The sequence below is a fragment of the Seriola dumerili genome, unplaced genomic scaffold (assembly GCF_002260705.1).
Source record: "Seriola dumerili isolate Sdu_G_001 unplaced genomic scaffold, Sdu_1.0 BDQW01000079.1, whole genome shotgun sequence".
NCBI classification, from domain to species: Eukaryota; Metazoa; Chordata; class Actinopteri; order Carangiformes; family Carangidae; genus Seriola; species Seriola dumerili.
This window is the reverse complement of record NW_019174334.1, coordinates 1,735,169-1,752,069: the sequence shown is the minus strand read 5'-3', so window position 1 is coordinate 1,752,069 and position 16,901 is coordinate 1,735,169. Positions and strand designations below refer to the sequence as shown.

Below are 16,901 nucleotides of genomic sequence, written 5' to 3'. Positions count from 1 at the left end.
ACACTCAGCAACTACATTACTTAACTTTTTTCCTTAGACACCCAGGAAGGCTCCACATGAATTCACCCAGATGCATTATATTCCTACAGCCCATGGCTCTCATGTCAGTCTGTGTAACTTAATACTCTGTGTCTTTACCCAGCTCCCTGTGGAGCCGGTATTACGTGAGCAAATTGGATGCTCAAACAGTCAGTCCCTGACCTTCCCTCATCTTGGATGTTGACCCCCGCATAAAGAGAGACATTACATCTCGTTACACAACAACACGGCTCCGGCGCTCCGCTCCAGATAAAGAAAAATGTCTCAATTAAATCTTCACCGGGGCCCCCTGCGGAAGAGTTATCGCTGCCCCGGTAGCGCTGATCGCTACACTCACACATCCTCAAAAGTTATTTGACATAAATTGCCGGAGTCACATCATTTCCTGCCACACTCTGAGCGCGATTTACGGCTGATCCCATTGACTGGGAGCTGAACCTCCTATAAAATTCCTCAAGAGCCCGTGGGGCTATGAGACGCACCTATCTAACCGCCCCCCCCCCCCCTGCACAGATTAACCATGCAAATACACACAGGTGGGAGGGTGATACCGACAACACATTCATGCCCATATATGCAACTGGGCTGATATGGCCCAGGGTGGATGAGGACTGTGCACAGGAGAGTCTGATTGTATTTTATCTGATAAGGGGATGAAACAGGGGGTGGAAATTGCAACGTGGCTTATCCAAAGAACTCAAGGGGAAGTGAAAGTGAAATTGTCTGTGGCTTTAATTTGAAAATGAGAGGTGAATCCCACTTGATGTTCTCTGGAGGATGTCCTCCTGCGCGCAAAAACTTCTAATGAGAAGTAATATCATTATAAGGAAGCATATGAACCCTTGAAGAAAATCATTTAAAACTGAAAATTGCTGAGCATTAGTGTTCAGGCATGGCAGAGAAAGGTGCACACTATATTAACTACTAAAAACAACCTTATGGCTGCATTAGTCTACACACATAACAGTCTGAGGTGAGCAAAGCATTTTTAATGGGTGCAGTGTGTTAATGATGATTCCTGCTCAAACCGGCCAGATGGAAATGCAGTTTCAGCAAGGCTGTAGAGAGCATCAGGAATCGTAGGTCATCTAATTACAAACAAGTGTTTCATCAGATGTTTTGAGATTATACTCTGGACCTCACACTTTCTCATTTGTTCTCTTTGTCAGGCTTACTGTCTCTCTCTAGTGGTGATGTGTGAGAAATATGATCTTAGAGGCCTCACAGGCCAGACACCCATGCACCGTGTTTTTTGGTCACTGTGGATGGTTGATATTTATCCAGGCTTTCTTTATCAATACTTCATCAAGAACTGACACATCTGAAATGTAGACATATTGTGTTAACATGATCTAATGTACATGCTTATAGCCTCTGGATGCTAAATAAGACCGAACTCTGTCCTTAACTACCTGAGGCTAAATGTGAGGTTTTACACTTAACTTTTAGGGCAACATGGATGAAAAAAACCTTGGAAAATTCTACATTTACAATTACTTTGACCACTGAGATAACTTTCTGATGTAAAATTATGTGATATAACTGAAAGCTCAGTTACTAGATGGACTTTGACTGAGCTTCTGTGTACAAATAAAAGAACGAAAACAAATTTCACTTATATATATATATATATACCTGAGTCAGGTTTAAAGTACTACAACACGCAAAAAGTGACAGATTTACAATTTCGAACCATCTCATTCCACTTTAAAAATCTTACTTTAAACACTACTGACATTTTTCTTCGACTTCTTTTCTGATGTGTCCTGGATGAAATTTGAATTTAGGTTTTCTATTCTTTGCCGAGCCTTCATGTAAAAACAGTAAAGTTTCTCTATGGAATACTCAGGAGAAATAAAAGTGAAATTCTGTACAAATTCAAAATTGTTTAGTCAAACTTAACCTTAAACATCTCTAGTCACTGTCCATCCAGATGATACAGCAGAGCAGTGAAGGCCTCCTCTCCAGCTTGGCGCAGTATCTTGTTGGAGGCTTAGCAGCAGCAGCAGCAGCAGCAGCATCATCATCATCAGCAGCAGCAGCAGCAGCAGCAGCAGCAGCAGCAGTGGCTGCAGGGCCTCCAGCTGGGGCTGGCTGCTGCCTCTGCTTGCCTACCAGCACCGAGGCTGGGGGAGGTGGTGGGCAGGCTACAGGATTGCCCTGGGGCACCTCACTTATGCACCAGTAAAGAAAACTGAAGCCCCCCCCCCCCCTACTCTCAGCCTCTCTCTGCTAAGAATGGCTGCTGCCCTCAGCAATTTGATTTGACAAAGTGAGGTCTGGATCACTGGTGTGACCACTGCACATGCCAGGAAGATGAGACGACCTGAGGATCATGAGAGTCTAATACTAGGAAATCATAGGTCAACACTTCACTACACCCCGAAACAAAAATTATACTAAGAATAAAAAGTGCCAGACAACGGTTGATTTTACATTTATCATTGTTTGCATTAACAGTGTAAGGGAATCTACAGTTTTAAGATTTGCATTACATTATATTACATTTGATGACAGATGAAGTCTGTACACATGTTACATTTCTGAGGACTTAATTTGCGGTTCTTTGTCAGCCTTACAGATGTGGTGAATCTAACAGTAAAGGGAAATTTACACATTGATCAACAAAAATTTTTCAAGTATTTTCTTTGCAATATGAGCAGAGACACGTGATGCGGTTGAGAGATTAATTCTGTGCAAAATGGACAGATGAAGAAATTTTAATACTGATGATGATCCTAACTTTTAACTAACTGCTTTTATTCGAAACATTATTTTGAAGGCTGTTGCTGAACTATAGTGACTGCATGTAATGCAAAATATTATTGCTTTTCCAGAGAATAGCCGCCATCCGTTCACGTTATTCAGGTCATTCTGTGCCATTCCATCAGTTTGACCTCAACCAACTGTGACGTCTCTGCACCATCAAAACAATAAAACTCACCTGGTCAGCATTGTGTATCATAGTTAATGACACTCACACGAGTCAGAGGAGATAATAATTAAAACTGGTGTGACTCACAGGGTGGTACGGGCTAAAGAATCTGGAAAATACTCACTTAGAGCATTAGCATTAGCTGCTACAAACTCTTATCCTAAATTGTGACATAAAATGCGAATTAGAATTACAAAAACAGAAATTTCCTTCACATGTTAACGCCTGAGATCTTTGAGAATCAGGCACCATTTACAAAATGTACATAACCACACCCTTGTTACATTATGCCGCTACTGCTCATATGACAGCATTAGTAAGTCCTCTGTATGTGTGTGTGTGTGTGAGAGTGTGCACTGACATGATCTTTGTTTTAAGGACACTGCTGGCTAGAGTGAAAATGAAACTGAACAGGCGGGTTCACAATACTGTAAAAAGGCTAGTGGGAGTCCGGTTGCACAAGCAGGCGGGTAACAGGTTTGTCTTTGCCATGCAGATCTAGGGTTTTACTAAAAGTACCTTAATGCTGATGTGAGATGGGACACTGAAAGCGGAGGTAGCCTAAAGTCTGTGCAATTAACATAAGGAGCAGTCAGTCAGCTCACCGCCACTGCAGAACTCGCATTTGATTTTTCCCGCTTTAAAAGCTTGATCGGAGTCCAGATCTGTGGCAGCAACAGCTAAATGCAATGAGCGGTGGTGTATTAATCAGCCAGCTAGCTAATCGGTTCCTCTTTCAGTATGCAACAGTCATATGCGTGTGAGCCAGTGGCTGAATGGGCTGCAGCCTCTTGCTGGTGTCTAGTTTACTATTTCTACCGAAGTGATGTCCCTCAATGAGCTAAAAGCCCGGGGGAGGCTGGCTGCTGTTAGGGAAGCACAAATGTTACATCTGACATGCTCTCAAATCATTTGAATGAATGATGAATAAATAATAATTACAGTGAAATGTCAAAAAGGCACACGCAACAATCACAGGCATCGGGCAAGATTGGCACAAAAGACTCATAGCATGCTAAAAAAAAAAAAAATCTCAAGAGGGATGAAAAGAAAAAAATCTGCTTAATTAGGAAATTAAAGAATGACAAATATGAAAACATATAGAGAGTAAAAAGACAATGACTGGGAAACATACCAGGACAAAAGCAACCAAAATCATGCAAAAAAAAAAAAAAGAAAAAAGAAAAAAGGAACTCCCAATTTTCAATGTACGCAAAATCAGCCAAAGAACAATGAAATACACCTGCCACGTGTCAACTCTCTCAACGCCATGAAACTCTTTTCCAGAATACTATTTGGTTTCGGGCTGATTAAAAGTCCTCTGACTATGTTGTGTGAGATACAAATGCAGCTAGTATATAATTGTGCACGTACAGCCCGTAGTGAGGTTTGTAGCTAAATATATACACAAGTTAAAGTTATTGCAGGCTCCACCCAGCAGTCCAGCACTTGTTGCACACGTGTGGCCGGGCTCTCTGTGCTTTACAGAGGGGAGTCTAGACTAGTGTAGGACCGAGAGGCAGGGCTTAGTCCGGGATTAGGCTGAGAGATGCTAACGCTGCAGCTGGATGGTACTTTTGGGAAAACAGTGAGCGGGGAGAGGAACACAGGAAGTGGTCACCAGTAAAAAGAGCGGGTCAGGAAGTTGGCAGCCGTGCTGAGCCAGCCTATTCCGTCTGTGATAGAGCCTACACGTGTGACAGCCTTGTCCGGCTCCTGGGACGGACTCTCGTCCTCAGGCAGGTAGTCTGGGATGTCCGTGTTCTCCTCTACCAGCACCTCAGAGCCCTCCTGGAATGGCAGCATCAGCTGCACAAATACAAATTAGACACATTGAAAAAAATGTTTTTTTTTCACCATAAAACATGAAATTTGTTCAAAACACCAATTCATAAGATTCCAGGTTCAATGTCAAACACAGTTGTTCGACTGTGGCCAAATAATCACCATCTGGAGCCAGAATACATGACTGAGGCAGGTCTGACCCCTGCTGGCCACATTGTGTACGACTACTAACGCAACCCAAGCCAATTACTATCAATTATTAGAGCAACAATTATTAAAATTCTTTCACAGATTATTGGAAAACAAATGCTTTGGAATCTAATATATTATTAAAGCAGTTTCAAAAACAGCGTCACTGTACAGTTTGTTAGGTGCTGCAGGTTTGGTGACACACTGCTTTAAAAAAGGTACAACTGGGACTGGTCATGTGTTTGGCATAAAGCAACTAGCCTACAGGCTGAGGCAGAGATGTGACTAGCTAATCATGTCAGTGTGGATAAGTCTCAGCCACAGGCAGGAGAGCTACACTCCCGGTACAGAGATACAACACAACATACAGCAAACACATTGACCCATTAGTCGACTATTCCCGAGTGAAAGAAATGAGTCTGTATGTGCAGCAACAAGAATATAATCTGACCTCTCCTCCGTCTTCTGTCTTCACCACCTGCTGAGCCGTCATTACTTTGGTGGAGTTGATTGCTGTGCCCAGTGCCTGCGAGAAGAACAAGTGACTTACATTTTCATTCACGACAATCCTGTTCCCAACATAGGCTGACTATATATTGGTCGGCTTTTAGTGGTTTTGGTACCAAGACTGATATTAAAGTTAAACCAGGGGACAGCCAATCAGTTGGATGCAGTGTAAGTATGATGAGAGCCATTTGCATTCTATTTCTGATTAAACATGACACTTATCAAGTTCTTAAAATGTTTGCAATGACTGAAGGACGCAGATTTTCCCTCTTTAATATCATCAAACACAACAATTAGGACTGATAAGGTGGTGTTTATTCCATAAACTGAAGCTGGACACAAGTTGATATAAACAGCTGGTATTGACCAAAATTACAACTGATAATCATTTGTTATAAGACGCAGGCAAAAATATTGTGTGTGTCCGTAACTTCCTGGGTGTTTTTTTTCCTCTGCATCGGACAGACACGTACCTCAGCTTTAAGGTCAGAGCGGATCCTGACAACACATCTCTTGACAGCCATCTGGAAGGTGAAGCTGATGACCCCTCGGATCTTTAGCAAGGCCTCCTCACACAGGCTCCTTCGAGTCTGACAACAGGCAGGAACCAGGTGAAAGGTATGAACAGATGTGTGAAACAACAAGGCCAGCATGTCATAAGTTAAGAAATGACTGTGGCTTAAAGGAACATTATACAGCATAAGACTGGAAATGTGAATGATACAGAATTAGCTACAGTTCAGTTAGATCAAATGTGGGCATAAAAATATATTGTAAAACATCAGTTGCTACATACAACATGTTATAGAGTAAAACGCTACAGTTTCCAGCTGCCTCAGCGATGTGTGTTTCTGCTGTAGAGATAGTGATGCAGCCCACCAGAGGCCGTCTGTCTGCTGTAATGTAATCTGGCTAGGTGCAAGCTTCCTGCAGAGCAGCATTCAGGTTCAATCTCAACGTCCTGCTGTTCAATGCCTGACATTTACAACCTGACCCCTCCACCCTCCTATCCTGTGCCAGACAGATACAGCTAAGAAGCACTGTGATTATGACAGCAGCAAACATGATGCGCCAAAAACAGATATCTGTGCATGCGTTGTCTTGATTCCTGTGCGCACACTGTGAAACACTTACAGAGTCATCCAGTCCATCGATGTGCAGCACCACAGTTTTGGCCCTCTTGTTGTTGGAGCCCAGGAAGAACTGGGCCTTACGCCGGCAGGAGGCAGCAGCTGCTTCTGCTTGTTCGGCCTCTTCTTTACCAGCCGACTGCAGAATCTCATAGATCTCAGAGGACAGCAGTTTGGTCTCCCCAGGTGATGTACTCCTTTGATGAGAGTAATAAAAACCATCAAAGAAAATATAGACATCTAATTTTGTTTAATTTGTAAAATGTTGTTTATGTACACGTGTTCGGTACCACCCAGCAGCTTACATGTGTAACAATACTAAAGGTGCAATGCAGTCGAAGGTATGTATGATTGACGTTCAAGCATAGGCACTTGCGTGTCAAGATATTTCTGTTGAAATGCAAGATAATAATACCAATGTAAAGGCAGCAAATCATGATGAGAAGTGTGAATCATGCTCGAAACCGAAATGAATTCATTAAGCTCTCATTTTGTAAGCTCCGATGGGTTTAGCCTAAATCTGACCATATCCTTCTTGGTCTGCCACGGGAGACTTGGAACTTAGCAGCTGCCACAGGGGGGGATACAGTGACAGACCTCTACCCCAAAATTCCTTAGTGTACCCAAAGACAATGATGCCATCCACCACACTCAGACTCACACTAATGAAGCCTGCACTTCAGGTTTTTACTGACCTTTTAGAAAAAAAATAAAATCCATAGCAGAGCATAAATATTTTAGTGGGCAGCAGAATTGCCTTGAAGAAGGTGCATGAGTTCCGTTGCAGTTGTAATGCCAGAACTGATATTTTGTGAGGGATCCTGGGATACCCCTGCAGGCTATGGTGCTTTATATGTCACAAACTCATCACTCCATCTATAGTAACCACATACGACATCAGTTGTCTGGCATGGTTGTCCTCTAGGAGCCTGGCACTGTACAACACAGTCCTACTCGGGCTTGACGGAAGCCCTTCAGCCTTTCAGCGAGCCAAACACACTATTCAATTGATTTCTTTTATCTAGTCATCACTTTATGCAATGGGTAACAGGCAACATCCTCTTGAGCTTCAGATCTTAATAAGCTGAAGGAATAAAAATGGTATTCACACCTGTTTCGTGCAACTATGCTAGACGTTCCCCGAGAGCTATGTGTTCCCACTCTGTCCAGCTATGATCGACCTCTACCCAAAGTCAGACTGACTGAACTGCGAGTAGTGAGAGCTGCTACTGTCACTGCAGGGCTCCTCTTGATGCAACCCCTGACTAGCTGAAGTGACTGGGTTACCTCAGGGCGAGCGAGAGCTTCGCCGCAGGAAGAGAAAGGGGGGGGAGGGACAAAATCATACAAGCTACAGTCGGCCACTTGAACATAGGTCTATTCCTATCAGGGTGCTAATGATGAACTGCAATCACTTAGCATAACTGCCACAGAGCTTTGGGTAAGACCAGTGGTCTGGAGCACAACACCACCTCAATCCAGACCTCCCTCTAACACTTCATGACCAGAATGTGTTTATCATGTTCTTTTAGAAAATAGAGATTAAATAAAATAAAACAATGGATATTAGACTAAAACCAAACAACACAGGAACATTCTTACAATATACTACTGTACATGTGCAAATTCAGCCACATCTGTAAATCCACTACAAAACAAGAGCAAATATAAGCCTACACTAGTAAAAATATGCATGTGGATTCATCAAGAAATTGTGGTGAAGTGGCAGGATGCAATAAAATCTATGACATGCAGAAACAGCAATTTAACTGGTTACCACCCTATTCTAATTCAACTTTAATCACATTCATCCTGACATGGCAAATGGAAGGACATCGTCCTGCATGGGAAATTTGCAGACAGGCACACGTTGTCCGTGCAAAACAAAAGAAATCCTAGGTTAAGGTTTTATGTAAAGAAAGTGCACAGTGAGCATATGTGTGTGTATGTGTGTGTGTGTGTGTGTGGGTGTGTGTGTGTGTGTGTGTGTGTGTGTGTGTGTGTGTGTGTGTGATGTGGTGGTGACAGGAACTTGCTTCTGCATGACATTCTGCAAACTCAGCATCATGCCCAGCTCGCCCTTCATCTTCTCCCTGTTGGCTCGACATTCTGCCAGGTAGCGGACGGCCTGCAAGGACAAGGGCAACCGTTATCTATCCAGCTCACAGACCCTCTGTGATATTATAAGAGAGAAAGCTTTTAAAATGGGAACACGTGTGCAACGATAAAATATTACATAACCAATATAAATACACATGCACCGACCCTGTGTTTACACTTCACGGGTTATCGACAAAGAGCAACTGTTATGTAAAGCCACTTAAATTTGTACGCACACTACAAGTCGTTTACTGTACAAAAGGGTGGTGCTGGTGGAGGAATTGAGGAGAGGCTTCAATATCAAGACTCGGCTGTGTTTACACCACAATACAGACAGCAGATGTCACCATTGGACAGTGTTTTTAAATATGTGGCTGTTTTAATGCCACCACATGTCTGCGACTCAGTGGTGGAGGAAATGGCCTTTAAATGGTCACTGGAGCCTGCTGGGTAGCAGGAGGCACAAACTCTGACATGAGCAGAAAACAGCTAGTTTCCTGAGCCAGGAGGGAACTCAGTTCACTATCCAACCAAAAGAAATTGAATCAACCAAACTGCTGTAGATATTTCAATAAGAATGTTACACGATCAAATTTCTTGCGTATTCCAAACTTATATCTTTTCCTTTATGCAACAGTAACTATCTGTACTTTGAAGGCTCTTTATGTGAATATGTATGCTGCTTACGAGTAGTGCAGAGTAGACGACTTGTGGGTTGGGGTGGTCCAAAAAAAGGATGAGACCTGGCAGACAGCCCTGGTCTTCTACTATGGCTCTCCGGTTCAGGGGGTCTGCGGCGAGATCTCGCAGCTGGTTCACCACAGTCAGTGCATCCAGCTCCGCACTCATGGTGCCTCTTGTTGTGATGTCACGCACATCAAACCAACCTCTTCACTTCACTGAAAAGATAAAGGTGAGGCAGATCAGGGAGCTTACTTTATATTAGTTAGGACTGCAGCTATTTAAGTATCAAGTGATCTGTTGTTTTCTCAATTAACTGCCTGGACTACAAAAGGTCAGAAAATGGGTAAAAATATCTGTTGCATTTTCCCCAGAGTCTTAGTTTAGTTTATTAATTCATTTAACAGGGACGATGCAGTTTAACATAGTTCCAATAGAGCATGAAACTGATGTGTTGCTCAGGGAGTTTATAGTTATTGCTAATTTTCAACTCTTGTCCCTAGTTGACCTTTACATGTACAGTGTAATTAAATTAGGTTTCATTCTATGCTAAAATGCAATGCAAATTGCTGATTTTCTTGACCAAAATATTCAATTTGCAATAATATAAAATAGAAACAAGCAGCAAATCTTCACATTTGAACCTGGAAAAGTTTAGTCTGTTTTTTCCTTTTTCTGAATCACATGAACATTAACTGACTGTCAGAATTGTTAACAAAGATATTCCTGAGAATTGACTGATCAATTAAAGAATCGTTGCAATACTGATACAAATGCCTTTATGCATATGGCAAATACGGCAACCTTTAGGATTTTTTAAATAACTTGGTGCAAAACAGTATTCAAAATAAGTAGTCTGTGACATGCACTTACTATTTAACTTTTACTACTATCCAATTGCCTTAGACCACGTTTTACTGATTAGTTTGAGTTACTGGGGATTTATATCAGCAGTAACCTCTGAAATGTGCAGCTAGGCAATCTGACTGGTTAGTGTTTCTTGTAAAGTTACCGATTTTACTGGTATGCATTGATAAGACTGCAGTCATGACATGAAAGATCAAATAGCTTAGCGTGCTTTGGTAGGCAAATTATAAAATCATGCGGTTTGATCTCATGGTTTACTGCCAACACACTGTGATTTTCGTAAGCCAAAACACAAATACTCGTCTCTGACAAAGACACTTTCCACGACCCCCAACCTCACCTCAAATCACGCCCTGTGGTACAGAGGCGATTCAGCAGCTAAGCTAGGCTAGCTAATGTTACTTGACATTAATAGCATACCTTTTTGCCAGTTCTTAGTAAAAACATGAGACAACCCCGGCTGACTTCAGTTACAAGAGATGCAAAAACGACGTAACAAGAAACAGCTGAGTCCCGGTGCCAACTTAAAAACAAACGTGACAAAATAATTTCACTAAAGCTAGGCCTGCGCTTCTTTCTTTACTATGCTTCTTTAGCTAGCAGCTGGGCACGGTGTTTGGGTTTTGTGGCAGATAAATGGGTACAGCTGTTTTGTCAATGAGGACATCCCTGTTTTCCATAGGAATCCCTGCAGTTTAACTCGGACACAGCTCCGCCGGGAAATGTAGGGAAACATAACGAACATCCACAAGATTCATGATATATGATTTGACGGTGTACCGTGATCGACTGATACACAGCCCAATCATCAGATAGTTTTATTTTGAAGGTCAACTCTAATTGGTGAGTTTATCTGTCAATCAACTTAAATGACCAATGGTGACGTTTCATAGTCACAACCTATCTATTGTAGTCCCTATAATCCAATTGGCTCAAAATGTATTCCATGGGTCTTCCTACATTACTCGCCTCTTGCAGTGGAAATCCGACAAGGTGGAAAAAGTTATAAAGTTGTCAGTGTGCGTCAGGCTCGGTAAGTTGGTTTCAAAGTCACACGCACACACCATTTATCTTTGAATAGAAATATAACGTTAACACATGTAGCTGCCTTTCACTCTAGGGATAATCATCGGAAGATCTTAATAAATTTGTCAGCTGTTCTATACAACTGGACTTTGTTAGCCCGCTTTCGTTGTTAGCACCAGTTAGCCACACTGCCCGCTAAAGTTCACAGCCACCCGTTTAATTTAGCTTAGCGTGTTAGCCAGCCGTTAGCATGAAAACAATATCTAACTAATATATGTCTGATAAATGCGAGTGAGTAATTTTTTCACGTTTCTCGGTGTCTCGCTGTGATAGATAGGTAGGTAGATAGATAGACTGCTTCAAGTGCTCTCTTCATCTCTGGTGAATTTCAGTGTTACAGCAGTCAAGCCAAGCATAAAATCACAACACAAAATGACAAAGCCAAATTTTAATAACAAAATCGCGCTACGTGTCTGACTGTGCCACTGCTGTTTTTACATTTGAGAGGGTAAATATGCGTCCTACTGTGTTTCTTCATCGACAGATTTGCGATCACTGCCACTGCTTAGATAAAAGCGTCATAAACGCTTTGTTTTTAATGTAATTCATCGAAAGATCATAACTTATACTTACTCTGTTGCTACATAGGAATTGATATGAACCAGTACTGCTAAAGGCTGAAACAGAATGTATGCCAGTGTATTGTATTGGAGCATCTTGACTCAGGTGTTGCATAGAGGCATTTATCTCTTCAAGTTTTCATTGTTGGTTGTAAGTTTTTGTGCTTCATTATCATTCAACCTGAATTCCTCACTCTTGTTTTGTGTTGGTTATAGATGTCCGTTTGGTGAGGATGCCCTTGGTGTTGAAGCATGTGTCCATATGCCCTGGTGAAACACATCCACAGAAATGAGTAAAGACTATGCACGGATCGAGATGGACCTGGTATGTGAGAGTCCGGGTTGATGTCTGGCTTCATTAGTGTCTTTTAAATTCCCATACATTTCGAAATCTGTCTCATCTGAAATATCATAGTTGAGGTTTCTCACTTGCAAGATCTGAGAGGTTGTGTGTCAACATTTAGTTAATCAGTAAATTAACAGTGACATTCATTTGTGATGTAAATTGTGTGTTTATGTTGTTTGTTTTGTTTTGCAGGCTTTTGGATCAGCCAAGCCCTACGGGTCCTCGAGAAGTATTGTGAGGAGAATAGCTACTAGTCTTCCTCTGAAACCCTGCCCCAGGGTTCATTTTCAGGTGAGGGAAGGTTAACAGGATCATCGTTTTTATTGTGGCGTGTCATATAGTCTTTGAAAATGCGGTATGCATATCTTTTATTTTCAGATGAAGACATTTTGTCCCCCATGTGATTTCAAGTTCTTTTAATCTATCCCTCATGACATAGCCCTGTCCTCTCTTGTCTTTCTGTCTGTCTGTCCCTGCTGTTGGAGTCACTGCCATGTGACGACAGATCACACACCCTCTTCAACTTTTGTTTACCTCTGCTTGTCTGAGTGTTTTCATTTATGAACCATAAACAGAGCAACGTCAGAAGTCACAAGAACAGATATATTTTTTGATATGTTTGTTCATGGGTTTTTTTTTTTTTTAAAACTGTTAACAAATGAATCGTCTGTAATATATTACAATTCAGTGGCGTGTCATTTTAAAAACTGATTTGATTGTCTTTTCTTTCCCGTCTATTTCAACACTGCTTTCTCTCTTCTTCTTTTCTTCTGTCTCCAGCCACCCTCCCTAGCTATGAGGAATGCAGTATGTCTGCTTTAGGTCAGTTTGTTCAGCAATCTTCAACAACCTTGAGCTGATTAAAGACCTTCTGCGCTACCTGAAGCCTTTCATTAACAACAGCCCCTCCTTCCCCTCCTCCTTCTGAACTGCCCCCTCATTTTTACCCTGTTACTTCCTTTATCAATCAAGTCTAATTGTAAACAAGTTTTGTAAACTTTTTTTTTGTTGAAGTGCAGTGTTGTAATGTGTGCTGGTGTGTGTTCTTCTCTGGCATGTTTTTGTTTGTATGTCTAAATGTTGAATATGGCTGGTGTTTTCCTCTGACAGCTTCATCCGTACACCGAGGACGCTGGTGTCCTGACTGGCGCCAGGAGGCAGAACTGTCAGGTGGCCTCTCTTGCTGATATTGGCTGGATTGACAGGGATGAGGAGGAGGGTGATGATGAAGAATACTTTGGCAGACCCAGGTAAGAGGGAGATAAAGATATGCATTGCAGCTCATGTTAAAGAATCAACTTATTTCTGTGAGCAGAGTCTAGGAAATCGATTCTGTTGACCATCCGTAATAATAAATGAAACAGGTCAGGGATGCCACAGGGATTCATGTTTCGAGCCCGCCAGCCTCATCCTCAGAGAAGACCCTTACCCCGTCGGAGGTCACTGCCCAGCCTGCACCAAGGGGCTCCGGACCCCCAGGGGCCGACAGTCGCCAACGATGAGGCCATTCAGAAGATCAGCGCACTGGAGACAGAACTTGCCAAACTCAGAGCTCAGATAGCGCAAATCGTACTGGCTCAGGAAAAGATCACCCAGCCAGGTATCTCCTCACACAACTTTCCAAAACATACACTCAACTCCCTCCCTATTGCATGAATGCATTGAGTTGTTTTCCTCTTTTTGCTGCACTGCAGTCATACAAATTTTCCCCTAGGTGGCAGCAGAATTTCACGTTACACAGCTATAATTCTCCTCTTCACTTTTCCTCACTTTAGTTGCTACCACAGGGGCACCTCCTCCTCCCCCTCCACCCTGTGGCACCCTGCCTCCCCCTCCACCACCTCCTCCTCCACCACCACCACCACTGCCGCCGCCCCCAGGTCTCCAGCGGACATTTTCAGCCATTGATTTGATAAAAGAGCGCAGAGGGAAGAAGACAGACGGCCAGACAGTTTTGGATTCAAGGCCAGCAGAAATTCCCAGCATGCTCGATGTCCTGAAGGACATGAACAAAGTCAAGCTGCGATCAGTCAAAAGGTGGGCCTCCACTTAGAAGCGACTTGAGACATATTCATGCAAAGGGTTTTTTTGAAGTCAGTAGACGTGTTCCTCAGCTATTACTGTAATGGTGTAGTGTTACAAGTTTATTAAAGGTAGCATTCCCTTCCTTCAACTTTATGCATCTGTTCTGCCTCTAAATTTAACTTCATCATAACGCGGATAAATGTACTCATGTATCTCCTTGAGCTTCTGCTATAAATGGGAAGACGTGCTTGTGTACAACACAACTAATCAAACGCTAATGATTCGACTTTGTAATTGCCCTCGTCGCCTGTGTGCCTTCATAGTCGTCCAGTGGAAGGTGATGCCAAAGTAAAGCCCGGCGAGCCCGCAGACGCCGCAGCTCTCATCGCCGAGGCCCTGAAGCGCAAGTTTGCCCACCGTTATCGACACGACAGTGGACAAGATGACCAGGAGGATTTCAAACTTCCCGTTCCAGACGTGAAACCTCGAACTGAAACCCCTTTGGTGAGTTTCTGATTGACAACTAGAAGGTGGTATATTTAGACCAAAAAGAAAAATCATCTAAAAAAAAAAAAAAGCCACAGACTTATTCATCATTAGAGGACTAACTGCAAAAAAAAGGTTACTAAAAAAATCAGTGTTTTGATTTTAGGTAGGTGGTTGTCTGTGTTTGTAGATATGAATTTCACATATCATCTAACATTTTAAGATGAAATTTAAGGGTCCACCCTTGCATGTCATCATCGCTGGAATCAAGTGAATGTAATGTGACTGATGTGACTCGTGTCTCAGAGGTGTGTAGTTTGTCATGTACCTTATTTTGCCTCCTGTCTGTTTTCACAGTTTGGGCAGCACATGTTGAAAGCGACTGGAAAAAGGAAGTTGCTCTGAACCGGTCACTGTGTGTGTGTGTGTGTGTCTGTGTGTGTGTGGACGTTTTAAAGTGCCTTATCAACATTTTTAATATCTGCTGTTTCTGTGGAAGGACAAGGGATTCTGCCTGAACTAGATGACAGGCTGCTCCAAGTATCAGTCATCTCACAAGTGTTTCATCTGATGATCATCCCGACCATGTTTTTTTTTTTTTTTTGCACTTTTATAACTTATATTAGCTTTGTGTTTTACAAATTCTTTCGGTTTAACTGAATGTTTTGTATTTCTGTCGGCAGAGTTTAAATCCATCATGGTCCTGAGTGAAAGTGTCAGAAGCACTCGCGCATGTTAAAGCAACACTACAGAATCTTTCAGTGATATTAGATTTATTGTTCAGTCTTTATTAGGTTTTCGTTAAAACTTGTTGCACATAGCATAGTTGGTCAGTTTTGCATTCCCATTTCTAAAGGGCCTGTGAAAGCTGAAGAGTTCTTCTACCACAGAAGAAAGGAAGCACTTTCTTACTTGTGGCATATTGTGATGTACTGTTTTATATATGTATGCTGACATGTAGACTAATTTATGATCAGGATCCATGTATTTATGTTGAGGTTTAAGTAGATAATTTTGTTTTTAACACAGTTAATTATGTCCTAGATTCATCCCTTTTTTTTTTTTCTTTAAGTTGAGCCTGTCTAAGTTGTGTCCTAGTTGCCAGTTTTGCCACGGCTTGCATGTGTTTTGATGATTCAAATATATGCATCCCAGTTGTAGACGTAATTTATCTCTTTACTACGATCCGCTTTAAGAGCCAAAGACATTCCAGTGATCTGCGATATTCTGCCTTTAACTGCCAAATTTGACCTTTACATGTTCCCTTTTTTTTGTTTCCCGTGAATGTTTAATGGTGAGGGAAAGATACTGCCATATAACTGTTAAACAAAGTTCATATTTCTCGGTTATTGACTGTACATGTGCAGTGTTTTTGTTTTCTTTATCAGCACCTCCTTTTGATAAGATTTGTCTCTTGCAAAACACTTCAACTTTTCCTGGAACTTAAGACTCGCAGTTCAACATCAACACTACAGAAATGCTGCATTATTGTAGTTAACATGAAAAATATTTCTTGCTTATTTCGACAAAACTCATGGGTCCTAAGGTAGCCACCGTTATCAGTATCCCAAAAGTATCTATCATCCATGCATGCCAGTGATCATTTCTGTACCTCAATTTGGAAATGTGACACATAAGATAGTGACTCCTTTAAGTTGTCAGGTTTTTAGGCAGTATTTTGTTCAAAGTGACTGATTGCACATTGTTCTCGGTTCTGACCAGTATATGTCAGTGTAGTTGCTGCTTCAAGTCAACTCTTATTTTTATGAGGGAAGGAGACCTGGTAGTATCAGTTGTAAATGAGTGATTTAAACTTATTCAGAATTTCGTAGAAAAGTTGTCCTCTATGAAAATAAACTTGAATTGTCAAATCTCTAAATAAAAGTTTATGATCTATCTTGACTTGCTTGTTTTTATGTCTGTATGGTTCAAGTGTAACCTTATGAAAGTCACCTGCCCTCATGTTTGCGCCACTCCTAAGTGGTTAAGATCANTCATCCATGCATGCCAGTGATCATTTCTGTACCTCAATTTGGAAATGTGACACATAAGATAGTGACTCCTTTAAGTTGTCAGGTTTTTAGGCAGTATTTTGTTCAAAGTGACTGATTGCACATTGTTCTCGGTTCTGACCAGTATATGTCAGTGTAGTTGCTGCTTCAAGT

At 41.8% G+C, this 16,901-nt stretch overlaps 2 protein-coding genes across 2 annotated transcripts; one reads left to right on the top strand and one right to left on the bottom strand.

Annotated features, from left to right (window-relative positions):
• Window positions 1-4,141: 4,141 nt before the first annotated feature.
• LOC111220959 (armadillo repeat-containing protein 1-like) lies at window positions 4,142-10,823 on the bottom strand. The gene is made up of 7 exons (XM_022744267.1): window positions 10,654-10,823; window positions 9,373-9,584; window positions 8,622-8,713; window positions 6,590-6,782; window positions 5,929-6,045; window positions 5,400-5,474; window positions 4,142-4,783 (listed from the first exon to the last, which is right to left on the bottom strand). The coding sequence occupies exons 2-7, from the start codon at window positions 9,532-9,534 to the stop codon at window positions 4,592-4,594; spliced, it is 831 nt and encodes a 276-aa protein (XP_022599988.1). The 5' UTR covers window positions 9,535-9,584; window positions 10,654-10,823; the 3' UTR covers window positions 4,142-4,591.
• A 365-nt stretch (window positions 10,824-11,188) lies between these two features.
• Window positions 11,189-16,608, top strand: mtfr1 (mitochondrial fission regulator 1). The gene is made up of 8 exons (XM_022744281.1): window positions 11,189-11,266; window positions 12,096-12,204; window positions 12,418-12,516; window positions 13,336-13,475; window positions 13,590-13,825; window positions 14,001-14,262; window positions 14,574-14,754; window positions 15,094-16,608. Exons 2-8 carry the CDS (start codon window positions 12,169-12,171, stop codon window positions 15,139-15,141), a joined length of 1,002 nt encoding a protein of 333 aa, XP_022600002.1. The 5' UTR covers window positions 11,189-11,266; window positions 12,096-12,168; the 3' UTR covers window positions 15,142-16,608.
• Window positions 16,609-16,901: the final 293 nt, after the last annotated feature.